General features: G+C 39.6%; 1 protein-coding gene across 1 annotated transcript; it reads right to left on the reverse strand.

The window, feature by feature from the left end:
- Window positions 1-1291: 1291 nt before the first annotated feature.
- On the reverse strand, window positions 1292-8630 carry LOC311591786 (uncharacterized protein; the record flags this gene model as incomplete). Its single annotated transcript, XM_084803426.1, has 4 exons — window positions 8316-8630; window positions 7537-7663; window positions 6957-7052; window positions 1292-3111 (listed from the first exon to the last, which is right to left on the reverse strand). The coding sequence occupies exons 1-4, from the start codon at window positions 8328-8330 to the stop codon at window positions 1292-1294; spliced, it is 2058 nt and encodes a 685-aa protein (XP_084659552.1). The 5' UTR covers window positions 8331-8630.
- Between the last annotated feature and the right edge of the window lie 13000 nt (window positions 8631-21630).

The raw sequence follows: 21630 nt of genomic DNA on the forward strand, positions 1-21630 counted from the left end.
ATGATTATCTTGTAATTATTCGAAAGGGATCAAATTTGTTGTGTTGTGTGTGTGTGTGTGTGTGTGTGTGTGTGTGTGTGTGTGTGTGTATGTGAAACACTATTGTTGGCATTATGAAATGTCGAAATAATGATATGAACAACAACATTACAGCATGTAGTGAATATTAATTACTGCAATGTAGAATTAATAGAACATAGGTGTAATGTATTTATTAATATTCATAACAAATAAGGGATTAGCTTCAGATTTAAAAGTATCTCTAATGTATAATCCATAAAAAGCACAAAGACTAACAACAAAATAATCTTCACATAGAATATATCTTAAACATGCCATTGTTCTACCATATTAAACTATATATAACATTATGTAACAGGCTTGTCTTAGCATAGATATTAGTACTATTATCCTGGCTTAAATTCTTACATTTTAAAATATTATTTATTTATTCAGTTTTGACATGAATTCTATAGCACAACCAATCAATGGCATCAGATAAAAACAGCATGAAACATTCTATTTTATTTTATTTTCTAAATAATTGTGTAATAAAAATTTAAGGAGTATTTTTGGGTAAAACTTTTCCAACTCCTACCAAGTATTAGGATTCCTGATACGGGTTCTCTGAGAATAGCTAAGATTCAACATTGTTTAAACACTTACAAGTATTTTCTCATTTAAAAGCCACGTTTCTCAAATGAACTCTATGATAGTAATTACCTATCAAGTTAGACTCTTATAGGAAATCTCTTTGTGCTCTAAAGTTTTAGTTTGTACTAAAATAGTGTGTCTTCAATTTGCATAAACTGTTGTTTTTGAAGATATGATTTCTGGGTAAAGGACATTCCATTCTTTACATTAATAAGGTATGTTTGGGTATGTATTCTGTGGTGGGTTTGAAGAGTTTTGGACTTCCAAAAGTATTTCCTGTATTAAACTTATAAGGTTGCTTTCTAGTATGGATTCTTTGATGAACTTGGAGAGTTGAAGACATGGTAAACCACTTGCCACAGTCTTTATATTTGTAATGTTTATTTTCAGTGTGGTTTCTTTAGTGAACTTAATGACTTTAGGATTTGGTAACAGATTTCCCACACTCATTATATTTGTAAAGTTTTTCTCAGTTATGGATTCTTTGATGAACTTGGAAAGATGAGGATGAAGTAAATTATTTCCCACATTCACTACATTTGTAAGGTTTGTCTCCAATATGAATTCAGTGGTAAGCTTCAAATTATGGGTACTATGTAAATGATTTACCACAATTATTATATTTATATGATTTGTCTCAACTATGGGTTGTTTGATGACTTTGGAGAGATGAATACTGGGTAAAGGTTTTCCCACACTCATTACACTTGTAAGGTTTTTCTCGAGTATGGCTTCTTTGATGAATTTTAAGATCTGAGGACATTGTAAATGATTTCTCACACTTATTACATTTGTATGGTTTGTCTCCATTATGAATTCTTTGATGAACTTGGAGATTTGAGTACTGGATAAAAGATTTCCCACACTCATTAAACTTGTAAGGATAATCTCCAGTATGGATTCTTTGATGACGTCGGAGTGTTGAAGAGTGAGTAAAGGATTTCCCACACTCATTACATTTGTAAGGTTTATCTCCAGTATGGATTCTTTGATGACATTGGAGAGCTAAAGAGGGAGTAAAGGATTTCCCACAATCATTACATTTGTAAGGTTTATCACCAGTATGGATTCTTTGATGACGTTGGAGAGCAGAAGAGTGAGTAAAGGATTTCCCACACTCATTACATTTGTAAGGTTTATCTCCAGTATGGATTCTTTGATGAACTTGGAGAGCTGAAGAGTGAGTAAAGGATTTCCGACACTCATTACATTTGTAAGGTTTATCACCAGTATGGATTCTTTGATGACGTTGGAGAGTTGAAGAGTGAGTAAAGGATTTCCCACACTCATTACATTTGTAAGGTTTATCTCCAGTATGGATTCTTTGATGACGTCGGAGAGCTGAAGACTGAGTAAAGGATTTCCCACACTCATTACATTTGTAAGGTTTATCTCCAGTATGGATTCTTTGATGATCTTGGAGAGCTGAAGAGTGAGTAAAGGATTTCCCACATTCATTACATTTGTAAGGTTTATCACCAGTATGGATTCTTTGATGACCTTGGAAAGTTGAAGAGTGAGTAAAGGATTTCCCACACTCATTACATTTGTAAGGTTTATCTCCAGTATGGATTCTTTGATGACCTTGGAGAGTTGATAACTGAGTAAAGGATTTCCCACACTCATTACACTTGTAAGGTTTAACACCAGTATGGATTCTTTGATGAACTTGGAGTTTTGAGTACCAGGAAAAGTATTTCCCACACTCATTACATATGTAAAGTTTATCTCTGGAGTGGATTCTGTAGTGTACATGAAGACTTGAGGAGTTGGTAAAGGATTTCCCACTCTCAATATATTTGTGAGGATATTCTTGAGAAGGAATACTTTTTTGATCCCGGAGAGAAGAGAATAAGGCAAATGATTCCAAACATTCATTACACTTTTGACATATTTGTCCAGTATTAACGCTGTGTTGAGCTTGAAGTTTTGAGGACTGTGTAAATGATGTGTTCCTCTTCGTATATTTATAAGCGTTATCTCCACTGTGGATTCTTTGATGAACTTGAAGTTTTGAGGACTTGGTAAGTGATTTTCCACACAGATTACATTTATAAAATTTACATCCCATATCTATTTTGTGTTGACATTTAAGTTCACTACTTAATATTTCCCTCTTTCTGTGTAGAATAGAATTGTACTTCAAAACTTGTTGTGAACCTTTTACCTGTGGCGCCTCCAATTGTGAAATCATGAGTGGTAGAGACTGAGTGCTCTCAGAGGAAGCCAGAGCTTCTTGATCTTTTGTTTCAGAAATGACACACATGTATTTTTCACACTGATCATTTCCATAATGAATTGTTTTATGAACTTCACTGTCACATGAATATTCCCAGAACTTCTTTCTATTCATCTCTGAAAGGCCATTACACCCAAATAATCTTGGTATTTCTTTCAAGAAAGAATCTTGTGTGCACTCCTTTGGGAATTGCTTCTTGGTATGGTAAGAAGACAAAACTGAAACAAATGAAATGAAATCACTATATGATATTTCAGATGCATATTAATGTAATATAGATATGTAATATATAAAATGACATCAAACTGGGGATCATAGCAAAATGGTACAACATAGAATTGCAGCAATTTTTCTAAGAAAACAAATGTCCTGGTTATAATGGATGTTAGAAGATATCACATGAAACCATCGTATATTTTGTAATATACATTAGTGTCTTCATTAAGTATTCATTGGAACAAGAAGAACACTATGATGGGCAAACCTGGGCCCGGGGGTTCTGCTCGATCTATAGCACTAAGGACAAAATGTGCAGTCATCATCAAACCCCTACCCAGACCTAGCCTAAGGACAGAATATTCTCCACAGTTAAGTGGAGATTGGGGACTGACTTTAACACAAACTCTGGTGCCCCTTATTTTTCCATGTCCCCTAGATTGCGTGTCCTGATGGCACTCAGAGGACGGATAGTAGACTACCAAGAAGAAACTTGATAATGTAGCATCATATTCAAGGGGAGGAGGTCCCCATCAGTCACAGTCATAGGGAAAGGGAATGTGGTAAAAGAGGGTTGGAGGGAGGAATGGGAGGATGCACGGGATGGAATAGCAATTAAGATGTAATATGAATGATTTTATTTTTCAGTAAAAAACAAACATGCAAAAAAGTATTAATTGGAACAAATAATGTCAAATAAAATTGTTGTAACTTTAACGCATGAATAGAAAACTACTCTTCACTGTGACATTCAATTAACAATATAAACACCAATCATTATCCTAAATACATTTAGAAATTATTGACAGAAATGAGCAACTACAGCATTATTTAAGTTTTTCATCCAAATGCAAGATTTATCAATGATTCTAAAATCAAAGAGAATATTAATAAGAACACAAGAGAAAACATGATAAAAATTAAGTGTATCATGTAAAATCCATGCCCAGTACATGAATATAAAGGGTTTCAAAATTTTCACAAACATTAAGGAATATTTACTAAGACAAGTAAGTTTCTTAGAAACCAAAGAATTCTTAAGAAGTTAAACATGTTTATGTCCCTAAAATCAAATTTGAATCCACAGTACTATATATATATATATATATATATATATATATATATATATATATATATATATATATATATCTTTATTTTAAATTAAAATATGAAATTCCAGACCTGACATTTAAACAGTCAAACATAACTTAAATTTCTATTGAAGTGAAAATTCATTACATTTCCCATTGCTTCTTTCTCTCCAGTATCACTCAGGTAACATTCTATGGTCCCTACACTCATTATCAAGTTAAAAACACGTTTTACTCTGAAATTTGCCTATCTCTTCATGTTTGGGTTGTGGGTGTGTGTGTGTGTGTACTTACAAGTACAAGTACTTACAAGTACTTACAAGAACATATGTGTTCTTTTTTATCATTGTATATTGTTTCACATATGAATACTAATCATTCAAGAATCCATACTGCAGATGAAATGTAATATAATGGGAGAAATGAGGAAAAGTTTCTCAGCTTGAAGTGAACAAAAGATAAATATAAAAGAAAAAATATTTTTGACAAATATTTAAAAGGTAGCACTCAAGGATCTTGCTACAGTTCATGCATTGTGTGTGAGTAGCAAGGATGGAGAGAGAGTGGATCAAGTGAGTAGCCAAGTTCTGGACTCTGAAACAGCATTGCCTGTATTTCCTAAATAAGAGGAGGCATCCTAGGAGCTATGGACACATCAACCAAGCCCCATATGGCTGATACCCAGGTTCAAGAAGCATACTGTCCCAGGTTAAATCACCCAGTAGCTTCCAGCCTAGCCAAACCTGGGTTACAGAAACACATGGCTGCAACTATTGACTTCTGCAAAAATAATTTCTGGGAAACAGGGACATGTTTTGATCCTCTGGCCTGCAGTTCTACTTTTCTATATGTTAACATATGCTGGACAATATGAATAGACAGGCTATCATTCCAAAATGGAGGCCTCCAGCAGGCATAGAGTCTGAGAATCAGGAGCTCAGTGAGTGCAGAACACGTAGTTGGCTGCTCAGTTGAGCCTACCCCAAAATGCAAACAATGTCTCATGTTCCCTATAGAAAAAACGGTATCCAAGTTGCAAGAAGAAACAGCTCTATGCTCTGACCTTCTGAATACTCCTGGAATTCTGAGAAACCGACCAGCCTATTTTTCACAGTACTAATAGCCATCTTGAAGAGAACTGACAGATCTGAGAACCACACATGTCAGACCCTTATCCAAATCACCTGACTGCATGTCCAACTGGGACACAGCCTGATGTGAAATGATACAGGATATTGGAGGAGATCCAAATCCCAGCATATGACCCATGGCTCTTCTTGCATGCTCTAGAAGCCCAGAGATATCCAGAAACAACCAGCCAAAGCAAGGAACACCAATATGGCTAAAGGGCAGCAAAACCTATGGCAATATGTCACCAACACATTTCAACTACCCTAATAAAACATGGCCTGGACATACAAACACAACTGAAACGCAGGTAAATGGTTTTAAATCTATGTTTGTGAATATGACAGAGTCAATTCAAAAAGTGATAATTAAACTTATATAAGAAATATAGGAAAATATGATAAAACAGGATAAGGACATTAATAAAATGATCCAAGACCTGAAAAGGAAAATAGACTAATTAAAGTAAACACAAACTGATGAAAAAATGGAGTTGGGAAACTTAAAAAGAATCAGAAAATTCAGAGGTAAGTATCACCAACAATATATGAGTGATGGAGGAAATAATCTCAGGCACAGAAGACACAATTGAAGAAATAGATACATATATCAAATAAAATATTAAATTTAAAAAAGTTCCTTACACAAAACATCCAACAAATCAAGGACATAATGAAAAGACAAAACGTAATATAAGTATGATAGAAATAGACAGAAGATGACAAGCTCCAAGACCAGAAAATATTTTTAACAAAATTGAAAAAGAAATTTTCTCCAACCTAAACAGAGAGATACATTTTAACATACAAAAGGCTTACAACGCAAAAAATATAATTGACACAAAAGAAATTCCTCTTGACATATATTAGTCATATCCTGCCTTGAGAAGGAGAAAGAGGTACAAATTGTCAACCAAGCTGAGAACCCATTTATTGTACTAGATATATGGAGAGAGGAAAATAAGGAAAGGATATATATATATCCTTCGGATATCATTGAATATATATCATTGGATATATTAATCATATGTTATGCCATATCTTGGGAGAATTTATTAGCACAAACCCAATTTCATGTTTAAATCCATTTTAGCTTCTATTCTTTTCTCCTCTCACTGTCTCTCTCTCTGTGTTATATATATATATATATATATATATATATATATATATATATATACATAGAGAGAGAGAGAGAGAGAGAGAGAGAGAGAGAGAGAGAGAGATCATGACATTGAGTTATTGAGGAAAGACCTGGTAGTTTGGCTGATGTGAATGAGAGAAAGACTAAATGCAAAATATATGATATAAAATCCTTTTAAAGGAATAAGTAATGGAAACCTCCAAATAATTCATCATTCATGTACAACAAAAATATTTTCAGTAATTAGACACAAATCAATCTACTAGTTTGTTAAATGTCTATAATATAATGTACTTCACATCAAAAATATTAAAATAAATATGTTAAATATCATATAAGATCCATGCTGTACAATACATTTTGTACTTTGTTCTAAAAGAAATTCTTAGGCCTACTTTCTGCTGAAGCTGTTTGCTAAATACTCTTCAGGTCTAGATTGCTCCTTGGATTAGAGTCATCACATGCTGTGTCATTTTATTTTATCTTACTTGATTCTTTTTCATTAATCTTCTCTTTATCATCAATCCAGGGTTTTTTCATTTGTCTAAGACATGTTAATACCTCTGCTTTTGAAACAGAAATGCCTGTGAATTCAAAAAGAAATACAGACACACCATTCTATGTAGCTGTATACTAGCATAGGATTGTACCAAATAGAGAAGAAAGTATACATGAATGACTTACTAGTTCTCAATTCCTTCCAAGACGTTTTAGACTCTTCATAAGTCAATAGATTTTCAAATTCTGTATTTAATTTTCTTAAGTAAACTTAAGTAAAATAATAGTAAAAGCATAACTTTGGGATTCAAAATGGATTCACATATAAATGCTACTGGTTACCAGCACAAAAGTTATGAAACGTTTAATTATTATTCGGATAAATGTAAAAACAAAGTAAAGGGATGTAAGAAGTTATCTATAGATAAGACAGTAATCAATACCTATAAAAACTTATGAGATAAACTAAGCGATAAACTAAGCAGTGGAAGTAAAGTCAAAATATTAGCTAGTAGAAGCTTTAGACATCCCTAAGATGAAGTAGCAAGCATGGAATAAAAATATTCTCACCTACAGAAACCAGGTTATTGTAGTTCTCCAGCATGACATCTCTGTACAAAGCCCTCTGAGCAGAGTCCAGACATTCCCACTCCTCCTTGGAAAAGTTTATAGCCACATCCTTGAAAGTCAGTAGACCCTGAAAATAAAATTAACAGTATCCTTTCATGGTCATTGTATAAATTCTATGTTTGACACAAGGAAAGATTAGTTAACTAAAGAACTTGGTCTGTTTTAAAAAATCAAATATGCATTTTAAAACTAAATTATATTCTGAAAAAAATATTTTTCTGAATTCTCTGCAATGAAGCAATAGTCTAGCAACACTGACCGTGTGTGTGGGGACCTTTTTGGGGGATCAAATGACATGATCACCACACCATGAGTGATGCTATTAAAGTTGCAATCAATAGGAAGGATGAGAACTACCAAAAGAGGCCCTCAGATGAAATATTCACAATATATTGGCTTCTATTCCCGATTAAATAATGACCCATCTCAATCTCTGCAAATATAGAGTGCCTATATTTATCTTTGATATGAGAAAATTTATAATTTTTACAGATTACATTTTTATTTTGTAGAAGTTGTTCTAAAAAAAAAAAGACTTGCAAATAAGCTGCCTTAAGCAAACAGGTGACAAAAGTTTTTAAGAGATAATAATGAGAATCAAATGATAAAAGTACTTCTGAAAATTAGTCAGCATCGTGAAGGTTCAGAAGTTCTGATAATGAAGCATTTTTGTACAGACAATCAACTTGTCCCACACACACGCACACACATTCATTTACCTGTGAAGAAGACATCTCTTCTTTCCTCTTGAGAATGGAATGTCCCAGGAAATTTTACATTGACATTTCACCTTCTAGATTCCACTCTCTGTTTAAATGCAGAAGATTTTCCGTGTCCCTGGTGAAATGGAAGAGTGTAAATCAGGAATCAAAACTGACCAATATCCCTGCTTCTTGCCAGTGAAGTGATACAGAAACTATGACTTCCTACAGCTGAAAAAACAAAAGATTTTCCTTTCCTGAATTTAGGTGTTCTGTTTTCTTAGCATATTATGTTTTTCTCTACAAACCCAATTGAGTTGCTGCAGTAACCGGCTATATACCTAACAGAGGCAGATTGGAATTTTAAAGGAAGGATAAACACAGCTGTCAGTTAAAATTCCTCTTCACCATTTCCTCTCTTTTTCTTTGTCAGAGATAGCTCATTAAAACAAAAGTGGCACGTAAGTTTTCAATCATGGCCAGAATCTTTGAAGAAACCCCCACCTGAAAGCATTTCTTGTCCTGGGTAAGCAATGTAGTTGCCTAGATCCAAGAGGAAACAAGCCAATCACTGCCTAATTCACTATTGTCTCCACTGAGATATTACTTTTGGCTTCCATGTCCCCGTCTAAAATACCATGATTTTGTTGCTTTGAAGAAAGCCCCATGGTTATATTATCTCACAATTTCTCTTTTATACTGACATTGTTTTTTTGTTTCATCAGCAAAACACTAACTGCTGATACCTATATAAGTTACCTCTGCACCATTTCTATTACATTTGGCTGTTACTGAAGGCAGCTTGTCTTTATGCTCTTGTAATATGTTCCTTCATGATACTTTTATGCTAAACTGAGGTTTCAAATACAATTATATCATAGGCAACTTTACAAACCAAAATTGTATCATTCAATTTCTAAAAAGAAAACGGTGAATAACAAAGAGAGAATCATTTTAATGTATTCCAAATTTTACACTTACTCTTTCTCATTAGTCTCCAATGGAACAACTAATAAGAACTCCAATAGTGCCTCTACGTTTGGTGGGAAGTTTTCTTACATTTCCTCTTTTTCTCTTTCATTCTGGACATAAAATTACATATAAAGTCCTTTTTCCTTGGATGTAAGGATTCATAAAGTACAACAAATTCCGTCTAACTCACAGAAAATTTTCAAACTGTATTATATATGGTTAAATTAATAGCACCTACATAGAAATTTGCCTTGTCTTAGGAAAAAACATACTGCATCTAAGATTATCTAGACTTATTGCACAATAAATGCAATTAGAAATATACTCTAAAACAGGCTTAAAGTTATAGAATAATATTATATATTATTTCTTATGTATATAATATTTGTTAGGGAGCCATTGTGAAAGAGAAAATCATGGGTTTAATAATTGGGTGGCATCTTTGTATGCAGTTGCCTCCAATATACTCACCATTGAGGCTGAGTGTGGTGACACATTCTTTAATTCTGGCTCTTGGGAGGCAGAGGAAGGAAGATGTCCACGATTTTGAGACAAGACAAATCTAGAAAGCAAGCTCCAGGCTGTTGATGTACCTTTTATTCTTCCTACCTTAGTTAACACAGTAAATTATTAAGCCACTAGTTTTCTTTTACCAGCTAGTTCCCAAAGGACAGCACAGATAGTAAGGTTTCTTTTCAATCTGCAAGCACTAGGCTGGGCAGAATCTGAGCAACTCTAATCTTAATAACCTTAAAACCAAAACATGAACCAATAACTTGCGAGTGTCATGGCTCTCAGGTAGATTATTTTCCCTCAGGCTCTTTTTTGCCACCATCTTCCTCATGCTTATGACCCAGAAATCCCTCCCTTCCATTTTCTGTCCTTCTGCCCAGTTTCTTGGCCAAACAGCATTTTACTGGCAGCTATAATACCCACTCAAGGCATTCTTCTACACCAGGATAAATAGAAAGATCCTGTAACAAAACAAACACCACACACACACACACACACACACACACACACACACACACACAGACTACTCCTTATTTCATGAATATATTATGGACACAGCAGGCATTATGTTCTCCAATAATTGAAAAGAATTAAGAATTTTCTCCATTGCTAAGAGCCAGGGAGAAGGACTGTAGCTCCTCTGGATGAAAGGATTCATCTCCATGTTGGATATTGTGTTTTTTAATTTATTCAGATTACAACTCAATTTTTATCCCAACACTTTTATATTCCCATTCCTCCCACCCTCCCGTTTTCACCCTATTCACCTCCTATAGGTCTAAGATCGATGGCGACCTCCTTCTTCACTATATGGTCATAGGCTATCAAGTCTCATCTTGGTAGCCTGATTATTCTTTCTTTGAGTGTTTTCGTGCCTCCCCACCATGGGGATGTGATCAAATATGGAACAGCAGAGTTCATATCAGAGTCAGTCCCCACTTTCCACATAACTGTGGAGCATATCTTGTCCATAGGGTAGATCAGAGTAGGGGTTTGATGTTTACTACTTGTTTTGTCCTTAGTAAAGCAATAGTTTGAGCAGACCCCTGCCCCTGGGCCGCGATCCACTCATTGCGATGTTCTTCTTTTACGTTTCTAAGACACACTGGGTCTTTCTATTTCCCCTTCTCCTATATATCTCTTACCTTAAGTCTCAGAAGGATGTTGTCATATCTATCCCAATCTATTCGTAAGTGAAGTCTTCTGTCGGACATGATATTTGGGGTACTGCCCAATTATCAGTGAGCATATACCATGTGAGTCTTCTGCTTCTGTGTTAACTCATTATGACCATTTCTAGTCCCATCCAATTGTACACAAATTTCAGGATTTCATTGTTTATAATAGCTGAGTAGTATTCCATAGTGTAAATGTACCACAGTTTCTTTATCTGTTCTTCAACTGAGAGATGTTTAGACTTTTTCCAGGTTCTGGCTATTAAGAGTAAGGCTGTTATGAACTTGGTTGAACATATATCCTTGTTGTTTGATTAACCATGTTCTGGGAATATGCCATTGAGTTGAACAGCTGGGTCTTGAGGAATGTGTATGTCTCTTTGTGTCTCTTTCTGTTCTAGATGCTGCCTCCATCTAGTTCTCTGTTTCCCCATTACTCTTTCTTCTCTCTCTCTCTGTCTCTGTCTTTGTTCTCTCTCATCTACCTTCCCAACCCACTGAGACATGAGACAACACTACCTATTGTTTTAGCTGTTTGCTCTGTGGTGTTATAATATGTAGTCTGGACTGGCTAAAACAGATGCTAAACCAACATGGCCTGAACATGTACTTTATTATATGAGTTCAGGCACTCCGTGAAGACCTCCTGTGTGATTTGAATAGTGTAGAACCAAAAGGGATTCCCCTGCTGTGTCCTCCATCTCTGTGAAAATCACTGGCTCATAACCTCCTAGTGCTGTGATGGAGGGAGTATCCGAATGAACTGAAACTAAGGGCCCTGATTCAAAGCCCCATGTGTGTAATTGAATTTCAAATTCCCAAAAGGAGTCAGAAAAATTATTAGTGCAGTTTTAGGATTGAGCTGAACACTCATGAACCTGCCAAATCTTGTTACTATCAAATGTGGATTTACTGAAGCTAAGGTGTTCCACAGATGACCTATCAGCTGGCTACCCAGGTCGTTACTCCAATTAAGCATCCTCAACGCATAAGGGCTGTGAAATGCTGAGGCTAGCACAGGACCAGCTGTGCCTTTCCTATGCAGTAAATGCACATTAGGATATAGTGAGTGTCCAGCCCTGGCCTATGCTTTTACTGCACCATAGGGTGGAATGAGTGGCCAGATCTGGCCTTTATCTGTACAATGACTCCCTAAAGCACTCTATCAATAAAACAGTGAGCAAGGAGGTGGGAAAGAAGACATGGAAACTGCTCACTTGCTAATTGTTTCCCAGACGCTGAGCTAGATAAGGCTTTCAAACTAGGTGCAGCAGAAGTAGAGCCAGATCTACCAGTAGTTAACAAAGAGACATAAATGCACTGGTTAATGAATAATGCCACCATAAGACAGCTGTAGACATTCTTCCTTGATGCAAAGAAGCTATGGAGCTGCCCTAGTCTCCTGGGCAAAAGGACAAGGTCTAGCTCTACCTGTCCCTAACTACTGGGAACAGGAATCCAGATTCTCTTAGGCAGAATCTGAAATAGCATGTTGGAAGGGAACTGGGAATGTTGGACTGTAACTCTATGTAGTCCATGTGGGCTAAGCCTGATGGCTCACAAACACCAAAAATGGTGCCCTCTTCAGGCCTTCAGGCATTTGTGCAGCAGAATAGTGATGGTTTCTGCCTGCTCCCTCACAAGCCTCCCAGGCCATCACTAATATCCTTATCTTTTGCTCTGTTCAGAAGAACATACTCATCACCCCCACTCTTCCTCTTAGCAGGAAATCCACAGGCAGTTGGGGAAGTAGGCACAGGGACTCAGGAGTCTGATTTTACTGGGGATTGCTTGTCCCAGCTGGCTGCTACTATTCTAAGAAGATCCCCCTCTTGGAGCCTCCCTGTAACTGACCCTCTCCAGGACACACCTCCTCCACAGCTGTTATGTAGCCCTAAAATTTTTAAGTTTCCATTCTCAAGAAAGGCTCAGAAAAGCACTAAACTAAACAGCCGATCGAGGACCACCCTTAAACCATAGAATCTCAATGGCATGATCTTCCCTAGTACCACCAGAAAAGGAAATATGGGGAATTGAAATAGCCTTGGGAATAGACCAGCTGCTTTTAGAAATCAAGTCCCTCCAATCTTTTCACAGCTGAGTAGACCTTTTGAGGTCACTTTGAAGGAAATACCAACATGAAAATAGTATTGAATGCAAAACTGGCAGGAGATTGGTCATGCTTTGGACTCTGTTTTCCTTTTTTGACAGCACAGATTTTTGCTGTCTCATTCATAGACAGTGTGTTGCATGAATGCTGGTATTGCCCACCTTCTGCTGCTTAAGCAAACATATTCAAAGTGTTGTCTCTCTTGTTCAGTTGTCTTCTCTGGGGAGGTCCAGCAACTTTCCTCACATTTGCATCTTCTCAGAAGGAGCTGTGGTCAGCTCTCTTTGTGAAGGAGTGTTATAAAATGAAAGAGTTCCTTACTCATACCCAGTCACCAGAACAGCTAGGACTATCCTTTCATTTCTGAAAACTCTCCAGAACCTTCCTCAGGACATGGATATAAGCCCAGACACTTGAGGAACTTGCCTTTGACTTCATTTTAAATACAATAAGTCTAGGACTTCCAGCTTCATCACCCTACCTGGTCTTTGCCCAGACCCTGTGCACCTGTTTCTTCTGTCTAAAAAATATCTTAGGAATTACCATTGGGATGTTAAATAAACCATCTCTTTAGTGTATGTGGTTAAATCAAAATACACAAATAAATATATCTAAACATCACTAATGGAAGGGATAGGCCTTTACTGTAAGTAAATTTTCCTTCCCTCCCTTTCTCTCTCTATTTTGGTTTATCAAGATTGGGTTTCTCTTTTTAGTGCTAACTGTCCTGGAACTCACTCTGTAGACTAGTCTATCCTCAAGCTCATAAAGGTCTGCTTGTATCTGCCTCACAAGTGCAGGGATTAAGGACATGTTTCAAAACTGAGCAACACAGGGAGGGGTTAAGGTGGGAATAAGGATGGGATAGGGTGGGGAGAAAGTGGACACCAGGAGGATATAGGGTCGGGATAGGGGGTATAGTAGGAGGGGAGGAGGCAGGAGAATGAGGGTATAAGGTGGGGATCGGGTAGAGAAAATGCGGGCAGAGTGAGGTGTATGAAGTGGAGAAGGCGGGACGAAGGTGGGAAGAAGACATTCACTGGGAGGGCTTAATGTGGGGATAGGGCAGAGAAAAGGCAGGCAGAGGGAGAGGATAGGCTGGGTAGAGGGGGGAATAGGGCGGGGAGAAGGCAGAGAGAAGGAGGTTATAGGGCGGGCAGAGGGCAGGGAGAAGGAATGTATAGGGCAGGGATAAGACTGGAATAGATCACAGAGAAGGCTGGAATAAAGACAGGCAGAAAGAGGGGAGAAGGAAGGGAGAAGGTAGGGACAAGGTCAGGATATGGCAGAGAAAAGGAGGGCAGAGAGAGGTGATATTGTGGGCAGATGGAGGGAATAGTACAGGCAGAGGGAGGGGATAGTGCGGGGAGAAGGTGGAGAGAAGGTATAGAGCAGACAGGGGGTGTGGAGAAGGAAGGTATAGGGCGGGGATAGGGCGGAGATAGTGTGCAGAGAAGTTTGGGATAGAGCAGGCAGAGGGCAGGGATAGGGCAGGGATAGGACAGAGAGAAGGAGGGTATAATGTGGGAATAGGGTGGAGAGAAGGAGGGGTGAGTAGGCACAGGGAGGAGATAGGGGTGGGATAGGTGTATAGGAGGAGTGGGGTATTACAAGATCCATGCCTGGTGTGCCTGAATCCCTATGGTTTCAGGCCACTGGCAGTATCCGGGGAGGTAGCAGTTTCCACGGCCCTGTATGCCAGGACACTCCCAGCTTGCTATAGATTAGCAGTTATATCCTGCACGCCTGAGCCACAGCACCCTATATCGTGGGACCCAGCTAGGATCTGTTGTTTGGGGAGTGCAGGGTTAGTGCCACTATACTCACTTATATCGAGACACTAGTCCAAGGTGTACGTCCCCATGAAAAACTGTGCCTACCAAGAAAGTGGGTAAGAGGGGAGGACATCCTATTGAGACTTTAGGTGTGAGAAAACTTGGAGAATGAGGAAATAGAAGGATCCAGCGGGTCCTGGAAAACTACAGGCGAATCTGGGCCCTGGGGTCCTCCGCAAACTGTGGCAACAGCCAAGGAAAAAATAGGCAGTAAACCTTGAACCCCTACCCGGACTAGCCGATGGACATTCTCCACTGTTGAGTAGAGAAAGAGATCTAACTTTCACACAAACTCTGGTGCCCCATATTTGACCATGTCCCTTGGATGGAGATGCCGGGTGGCACTCAGAGGAAAGATAATAGGTCACCAAGGAGAGACTTGATACCGTATGAGCATATTCAGGAGGAGTAGGTCCCCCTCAGACACAGACATAGGGGAGGGGAGGGGAGTAGGGGGGAAGTGGGAGGAAGGGAGGAATGGGAGGATACATGGTATGGGCTAACAACTGAGATGTAATATGAATAAATTAATAAAAAAAGAAAGAGAAGAAAAAAAAGAAATTATGGGTAGCAAGAAGATGAACTCTGGGCCCAAATGCCTATGGCCTACAGGCTAGACTGGCAGACCTAGAAATTCTCTCCTCCTGGGCCTAAGAACAAGAGGCCTATTGCTTCAGCTATAAAAGCCAACAGCTCTCCATTCTCAGATTGGAGGCTATTTCTCTAGGTTTTAACCAACAGAAGCCTGGTATTTGGCAGCTATTTTAATTCACATGTCCCATCCATCAACATTGATTGCAGTAGCAGCAGGCAGCATTTATTAGTATTGCACCTCCCAGATAGGCCTCAAATTCAAGGACACTTGGGTTCTTGGTAACTAGTTTTATAGCTCTTGTGCCATGATTTACAATGAGGAGAGGTGACTGCAAGTGTTCACTGGGATTTCTGAAACAAGCTGTTGGGTCAGCCATTGTTTGGTGGACAGGAACCTTAGGAACCAGAGCTGTGCTTTGGCAGAACGCTCCTGGGGTCAAAGTGTAGCTTGCCTGACGCTTGTGTGTATTGTGTAAGGCTGTGAACTTGTCATTTTGAGGGGTGGGGATGGACTGAGACAGAGTTTCACTGTATAATCCTGGCTAGCCTTGGAATTCACATTGTAGAGCAGGCTCCCCTTAAAGTCAGAGACCCCTTTGGCATCTGACTACAGGGTGCTGGGATTATGTGAGTTTGTGCCACCTGTCCTTAGTCAGCTAGCTTGTTTTAGAAAGGCATTCTGGCATGATAGGCCCTATGTCTGCCTTATACCCTCCTTCTCCCCACATACCCCACTCCTCCTATACCCCTATCCCTGCCCTATCCCCTCCCTGTGCCTACTCTCCCCTCCTTCTCTCCACCCTATTCCCACCTTATACCCTCCTTCTCTCTGCCCTATCCCTGCCCTCTGCCCGCTCCATCCCAATCTTCTCTGCACACTATCTCCGCCTTATCCCTGCCCTATACATTCCTTCTCCACACCCTCTGTCTGCTCTATACCCTCCTTCTCTCCACCTTCTCCCCGCACTATTCCCTCCCTCTGCCTATCCTTTCTCTGCCATATCCCCTCCCTCTGCCTGTACTATTCCCTCCATCTGCCCACAATATCACGACTCTCTGCCCTCCTTTTCTCTGCCATATCCTGACCTTGTCCCCACCTTCTCCTTTCCCTCTCCCATCCCTCTGCCTGCCCTATCCCTGCCTTCTCTGTGATCTATTACCATCTTATCCCTACCTTATACATTCATTCTCCCCACCCTCTGCCTGCCCTATACCCTCTTTCTTTCTGCCATTTCCCTGCCCTATTCCCAACCCCTGCCCGGCCTATCATCTCCCTCTGCCCGCCTTTTCTCTGCCCTATCCCCACCTTAACCCCTCCCAGTGAATGCCTTCTTCCCACCTTCGCCCGGCCTTCATTTCCTACCCCTCCCTCTGCCCACCTTCTCTCTGCCCTCTCCCTGCATTATACCCTCCCCCTGCTCCCCTTTTCTCCATCCTATACCTGCCTTATACCCTCCTTCTCCCCACCTACTCCCCTCCTTCTCCTATACCCCCCAATCCCCACCCTATCCCCTCATTGTGCCTGCCTTCTCCCCATCTTCTCTCTGCCCTCTCCCCACCTTATCCCCTCCCTCTGCTCACATTTTCTCTACCGGATCCTCACCTTATAACCTCCTTCTCCTTGCCTCCTCCCCTCCTCCTATACCCCCTATCCCCGCCCTTTATCCTCCTGGTGTCCACTTTCTCCCCACCCTATCCCATCCTTATTCCCACCTTAACCCCTCCCTGTGTTGGTCAGTGTTGAAGTATGTCTTTAATCCCAGCACTTGTGAGACAGATACAAGCAGACCTTTATGAACTTGAGGACAGACTAGTCTACATAGTGAGTTCCAGGACAGTTAGCACTAAAAATAGAAACCCAATCTAGATAAACAAAAACAGAGAGAGAAAGGGAGGGATGGAAAATTTACTTACAGTAAAGGCCTATCGCTTCCATTAGTGATGTTTAGATGTATTTATTTGTGTATTTTGATTTAACCACATACACTAAAGAGATAGATTATTTAATATCCCCATGGTAATTCCTGAGATATTTTTAGACAAAAGAAACAGGTGCACAGGGTCTGGGCAAAGACCAGCTAGGGTGATGAAGCTGGAAGTCTTAGGCTTATTGTATTTAAAATGAAGTCAAAGGCAAGTTCCTCAAGGGTCTGGGCATATATCCATGTCCTGAGGAAGGTTCTGGAGAATTTTCAGAAAAGAAAGAATAGTCCTAGCCATTCTGCTGACTCTTGTAAGGGACTCTTTCATTTTATAACACTCCTTCACACAGACAGCTGACAACAGCTCCTTCTGAGAAGATGCAAATGTGAGGAAAGTTACTGGACCTCCCCAGAAAAGACACTGAACAAGAGAGACAAAGCTTTGGATATGTTTGCTTAAGCAGCACAAGGCAGTCAATACCAGCATTCATGCAACACACTGTCTTAAATGATACAGCAAAAATCTGTGCTGTCAAAAAAGGAAAACAGAGTCCAAAGCATGACCAATCTCCTGCCAGTTTTGCATTCAATACTATTTTCATGTTGGTATTTCCTTTCAAAGTGACCTCAAAAGGTCTCGTCAGCTGTGAAAAGATTGGAGGGACTTGAGTTCTCAAAGCAGCTGGCCTATTCCCAAGGCTATTTCAATTCCCCATGTTTCCTTCTCTGGTGGTACAAGGGAAGATCCTGCCAATGAGATTCTATGGTTTAAGGGTGGTCCTCGATCTGCTGTTTAGTTTAGTGCTTTTCTGAGCCTTTCGTGAGAATGGAAACTTAAAAATTTTAGGGCCACATAACAGCTGTGGAGGAGGTGTGTCCTGGAGATGGTCAGTTACTGGGAGGCTCCAAGAGTGGGACATTCTTAGAACAGTATCAGCCAGCTGGGACAAGCAGTCCCCAGTAAAATCAAACTCCTGAGTCCCTGTGCCTACTTCTCCAAATGCCTGTGGATTTCCTGCTAAGAGGAAGAAGGGGGGGTGATGAATATTTTCTTCTGAACAGAGCAAAAGATAATGGTATTAGTGAGGGCCTGGGAGTCTTGTGAGGCAGCAGGCAGAAACCATCATTATTCTGCTGCACAAATGCCAGAAGGCATGAACAGGGCACCATTATTGGTGTTTGTGAGCCATCAGGCTTAGCCCACATGGACTACATAGAGAGTTCCAGTCCAACTTTCCCAGTTCCCTTCCAACATGCTATTTGAGACTCTGCCTAAGAGAATCTGGATTCCTGTTCCCAGTAGTCAGGGACAGGTATAACTAGACCTTGTCCTTTTGCCCAGGAGACTAGGGCAGCTCCATAGGATCTTTGTGTCAAGGAAGAATGTCTACAGCTGTCTTATGTTGCCATTATTCATTAACCAGTGCATTTATGTCTCTTTGGTAACTACTGGTAGGCCTGGCCCTGCTTCTGCTGCACCTAGTGTGAAAGCCTTATCTTGCTCAGTGTCTGGGAAACATTTAGCAGGTGAGCAGTTTCCATGTCTCTTTTCCCACTTCCTTAATCACTGTTTTATTGATAGAGTGCTTTAGGGAGTCATTCTACAGATAAAGGCCAGATCTGGCCACTCATTTCACCCTATCGTGCAGTAAAAGCATAGGCCAGGGCTGGACACTCACTATATCCTAATGGGCATTCACGGCGTAGGAAAGGCACAGCTGGTCCTGTGCTAGCCTCAGCATTTCACAGCCCTTATGGGTCGAGGGTGCTTAATTGGAGTAACGACCTGGGTAGCCAGCTGATAGGTCGTCTGTGGAACACCTTAGCTTCAGTAAATCCACATTTGATAGTAACAAGATTTGGCAGGTTCATGAGTGCTCAGCTCATCCCTAAAACTGCACTAAAAATTTTCCTGCCTCCTGTTGGGAATTTGAAATTCAATTACACACATGGGGCTTTGAATTAGGGCCCTTAGTTTCAGTTGATTCGGATATTCCCTCCATCACAGCACTAGGAGTTTATGAGCCAGTGAATTTCACAGAGATGGAGGACACAGCAGGGGAATCCCTTTTGGTTCTACACTATTCACTTCACACAGGAGGTCTTCACAGAGTGCCTGAACTAATATAATAAAGTAAATGTTCAGGCCATGTTGGTTTAGCATCTGTTTTAGCCAGTCCAGACTACATTTTATAACACCACAGAGCAAACAGCTAAAACACTAGGTAGTGTTGTTTCATGTTTCTGTGGGTTGGGAATGTAGATGGGAGAGAACAAAGACAGAGACAGAGAGAGAGAGAAGAAAGAGTAATGGAGGAAACAGAGAACTGGATGGAGACAGCATCAAGAACAGAGAGAGACACAAAGAGACATACACATTCCTCAAGACCCAGCTGTTCAACTCATTGGAATATTCCCAGAAAATGGTTCATCAAACAACAAGGATATATGGTCAACCAAGTTCATAACAGCCTTACTCTTAATAGCCAGAACCTGGAAAAAGCCTAAATATCCCTCAGTTGAAGAACAGATAAAGAAACTGTGGTACATTTACACTATGGAATACTACTCAACTATTATAAACAATGAAACCCTGAAATTTGTGGACAAATGGATGGGACTAGAAATGGTCATAATGAGTTAACACAGAAGCAGAACACTCACATGGTATATGCTTACTGATAATTGGGCAGTACCCCAAAAGTCATGTCCCACAAAAGTCTTCAATTACAAAAAGATTGGGCTAGATGTGACAACATCCTTCTGAGACTTTAGGTAAGAGATATATAGGAGATGGGGAAATAGAAAGAACCAGTGTGTCCTAGAAACCTACAAGAAGAACATCGCAATGAGTGGATCGCGGCCCAGGGGCAGGGGTCTGCTCAAACTATTGCTTTACTAAGGACAAAACAAATAATAAACATCAAACCCCTACTCTCATCTACCCTATGGACAAGACATGCTCCACAGTTATGTGGAAAGTGGGGACTGACTCTGATATGAACTCTGCTGTTCCATATTTGACCACATCCCCTTGGTGGGGAGGCGTGAAAACACTCAAAGAAAGAATAATCAGGCTACCAGGATGAGACTTTATAGCCTATAAGCATATAGTGAGGAAGGAGGTCACCTTTGAGTTTAGACCTATAGGAGGGGAATAGGGTGAAAACGGGAAGGAGGGAGGAATGGGAATATAATAGTAATGGGATAAAAATTGAGTTGTAATCTGAATAAATTAAAAAACACAAGGAGATCCAACATGGAGATGAATCCTTTCACCCAGAGGAGCTACAGTCCTTCACCCTTGCTCTTAGCAATGGAGAAAATTCTTAATTCTTTTCAGTTATTGGAGAACAATATGCTTGCTGTGTCCATAATATATTCATGAAATAAGGAGTAGTGTGTGTGTGTGTGTGTGTGTGTGTGTGTGTGTGTGTGTGTGTGTGTGTTTATGTGTGTGTGTGTGGTGTTTGTTTTGTTACAGGATCTTTCTATTTATCCTGGTGTCGAAGAATGCCTTGTGTGGGTATTATAGCTGCCAGTAAAACTCTGTTTGGCCAATAAACCTGGTGGGATGACAGAAAATGGAAGGGAGGGATTTCTGGGTGATAAGAATGAGGAAGATGGTGGAAAAAAAGAGCCTGAGGGAAAATAATCTACCCGAGAGCCATGACACTTGCAAGTTATTGGTTCATGTTTTGGTTTTAAGGTTATTAAGATCAGAGTTGCTCAGATTCTGCCCAGCCTAGTGTTTGCAGATTGAAAAGAAACCATACTATCTGTGCTGTCCTTTGGGAACTAGCTGGTAAAAGAAAACTAGTGGCTTAATAATTTACTGTGTTAACTAAAGTAGGAAGAATAAAAGGTACATCAACAGCCTGGAGCTTGCTTTCTAGATTTGTCTTGTCTCAAAATCATGGACATCTTCCTTCCTCTGCCTCCCAAGAGCCAGAATTAAAGAATGTGTCACCATATTCAGCCTCAATGGTGAGTATATTGGAGGCAACTGCATACAAAGATGCCACCCAATTATTAAACCCATGATTTTCTCTTTCAAAATGGCTCACTAACAAATCTTATATCCATAAGACATAATATATTATATTATTCTATAACTGTAAGCCTGTTTTACAGTATATTTCTAATTGCCTTTATTGTGCAATAAGTCTAGATAATCTTAGATGCAGTATATTTTCCTAGGAGAAGGCAAAT

This window comes from Acomys minous (genome assembly GCF_964271855.1).
Source record: "Acomys minous genome assembly, contig: scaffold_52, whole genome shotgun sequence".
Lineage (NCBI taxonomy): Eukaryota > Metazoa > Chordata > Mammalia > Rodentia > Muridae > Acomys > Acomys minous.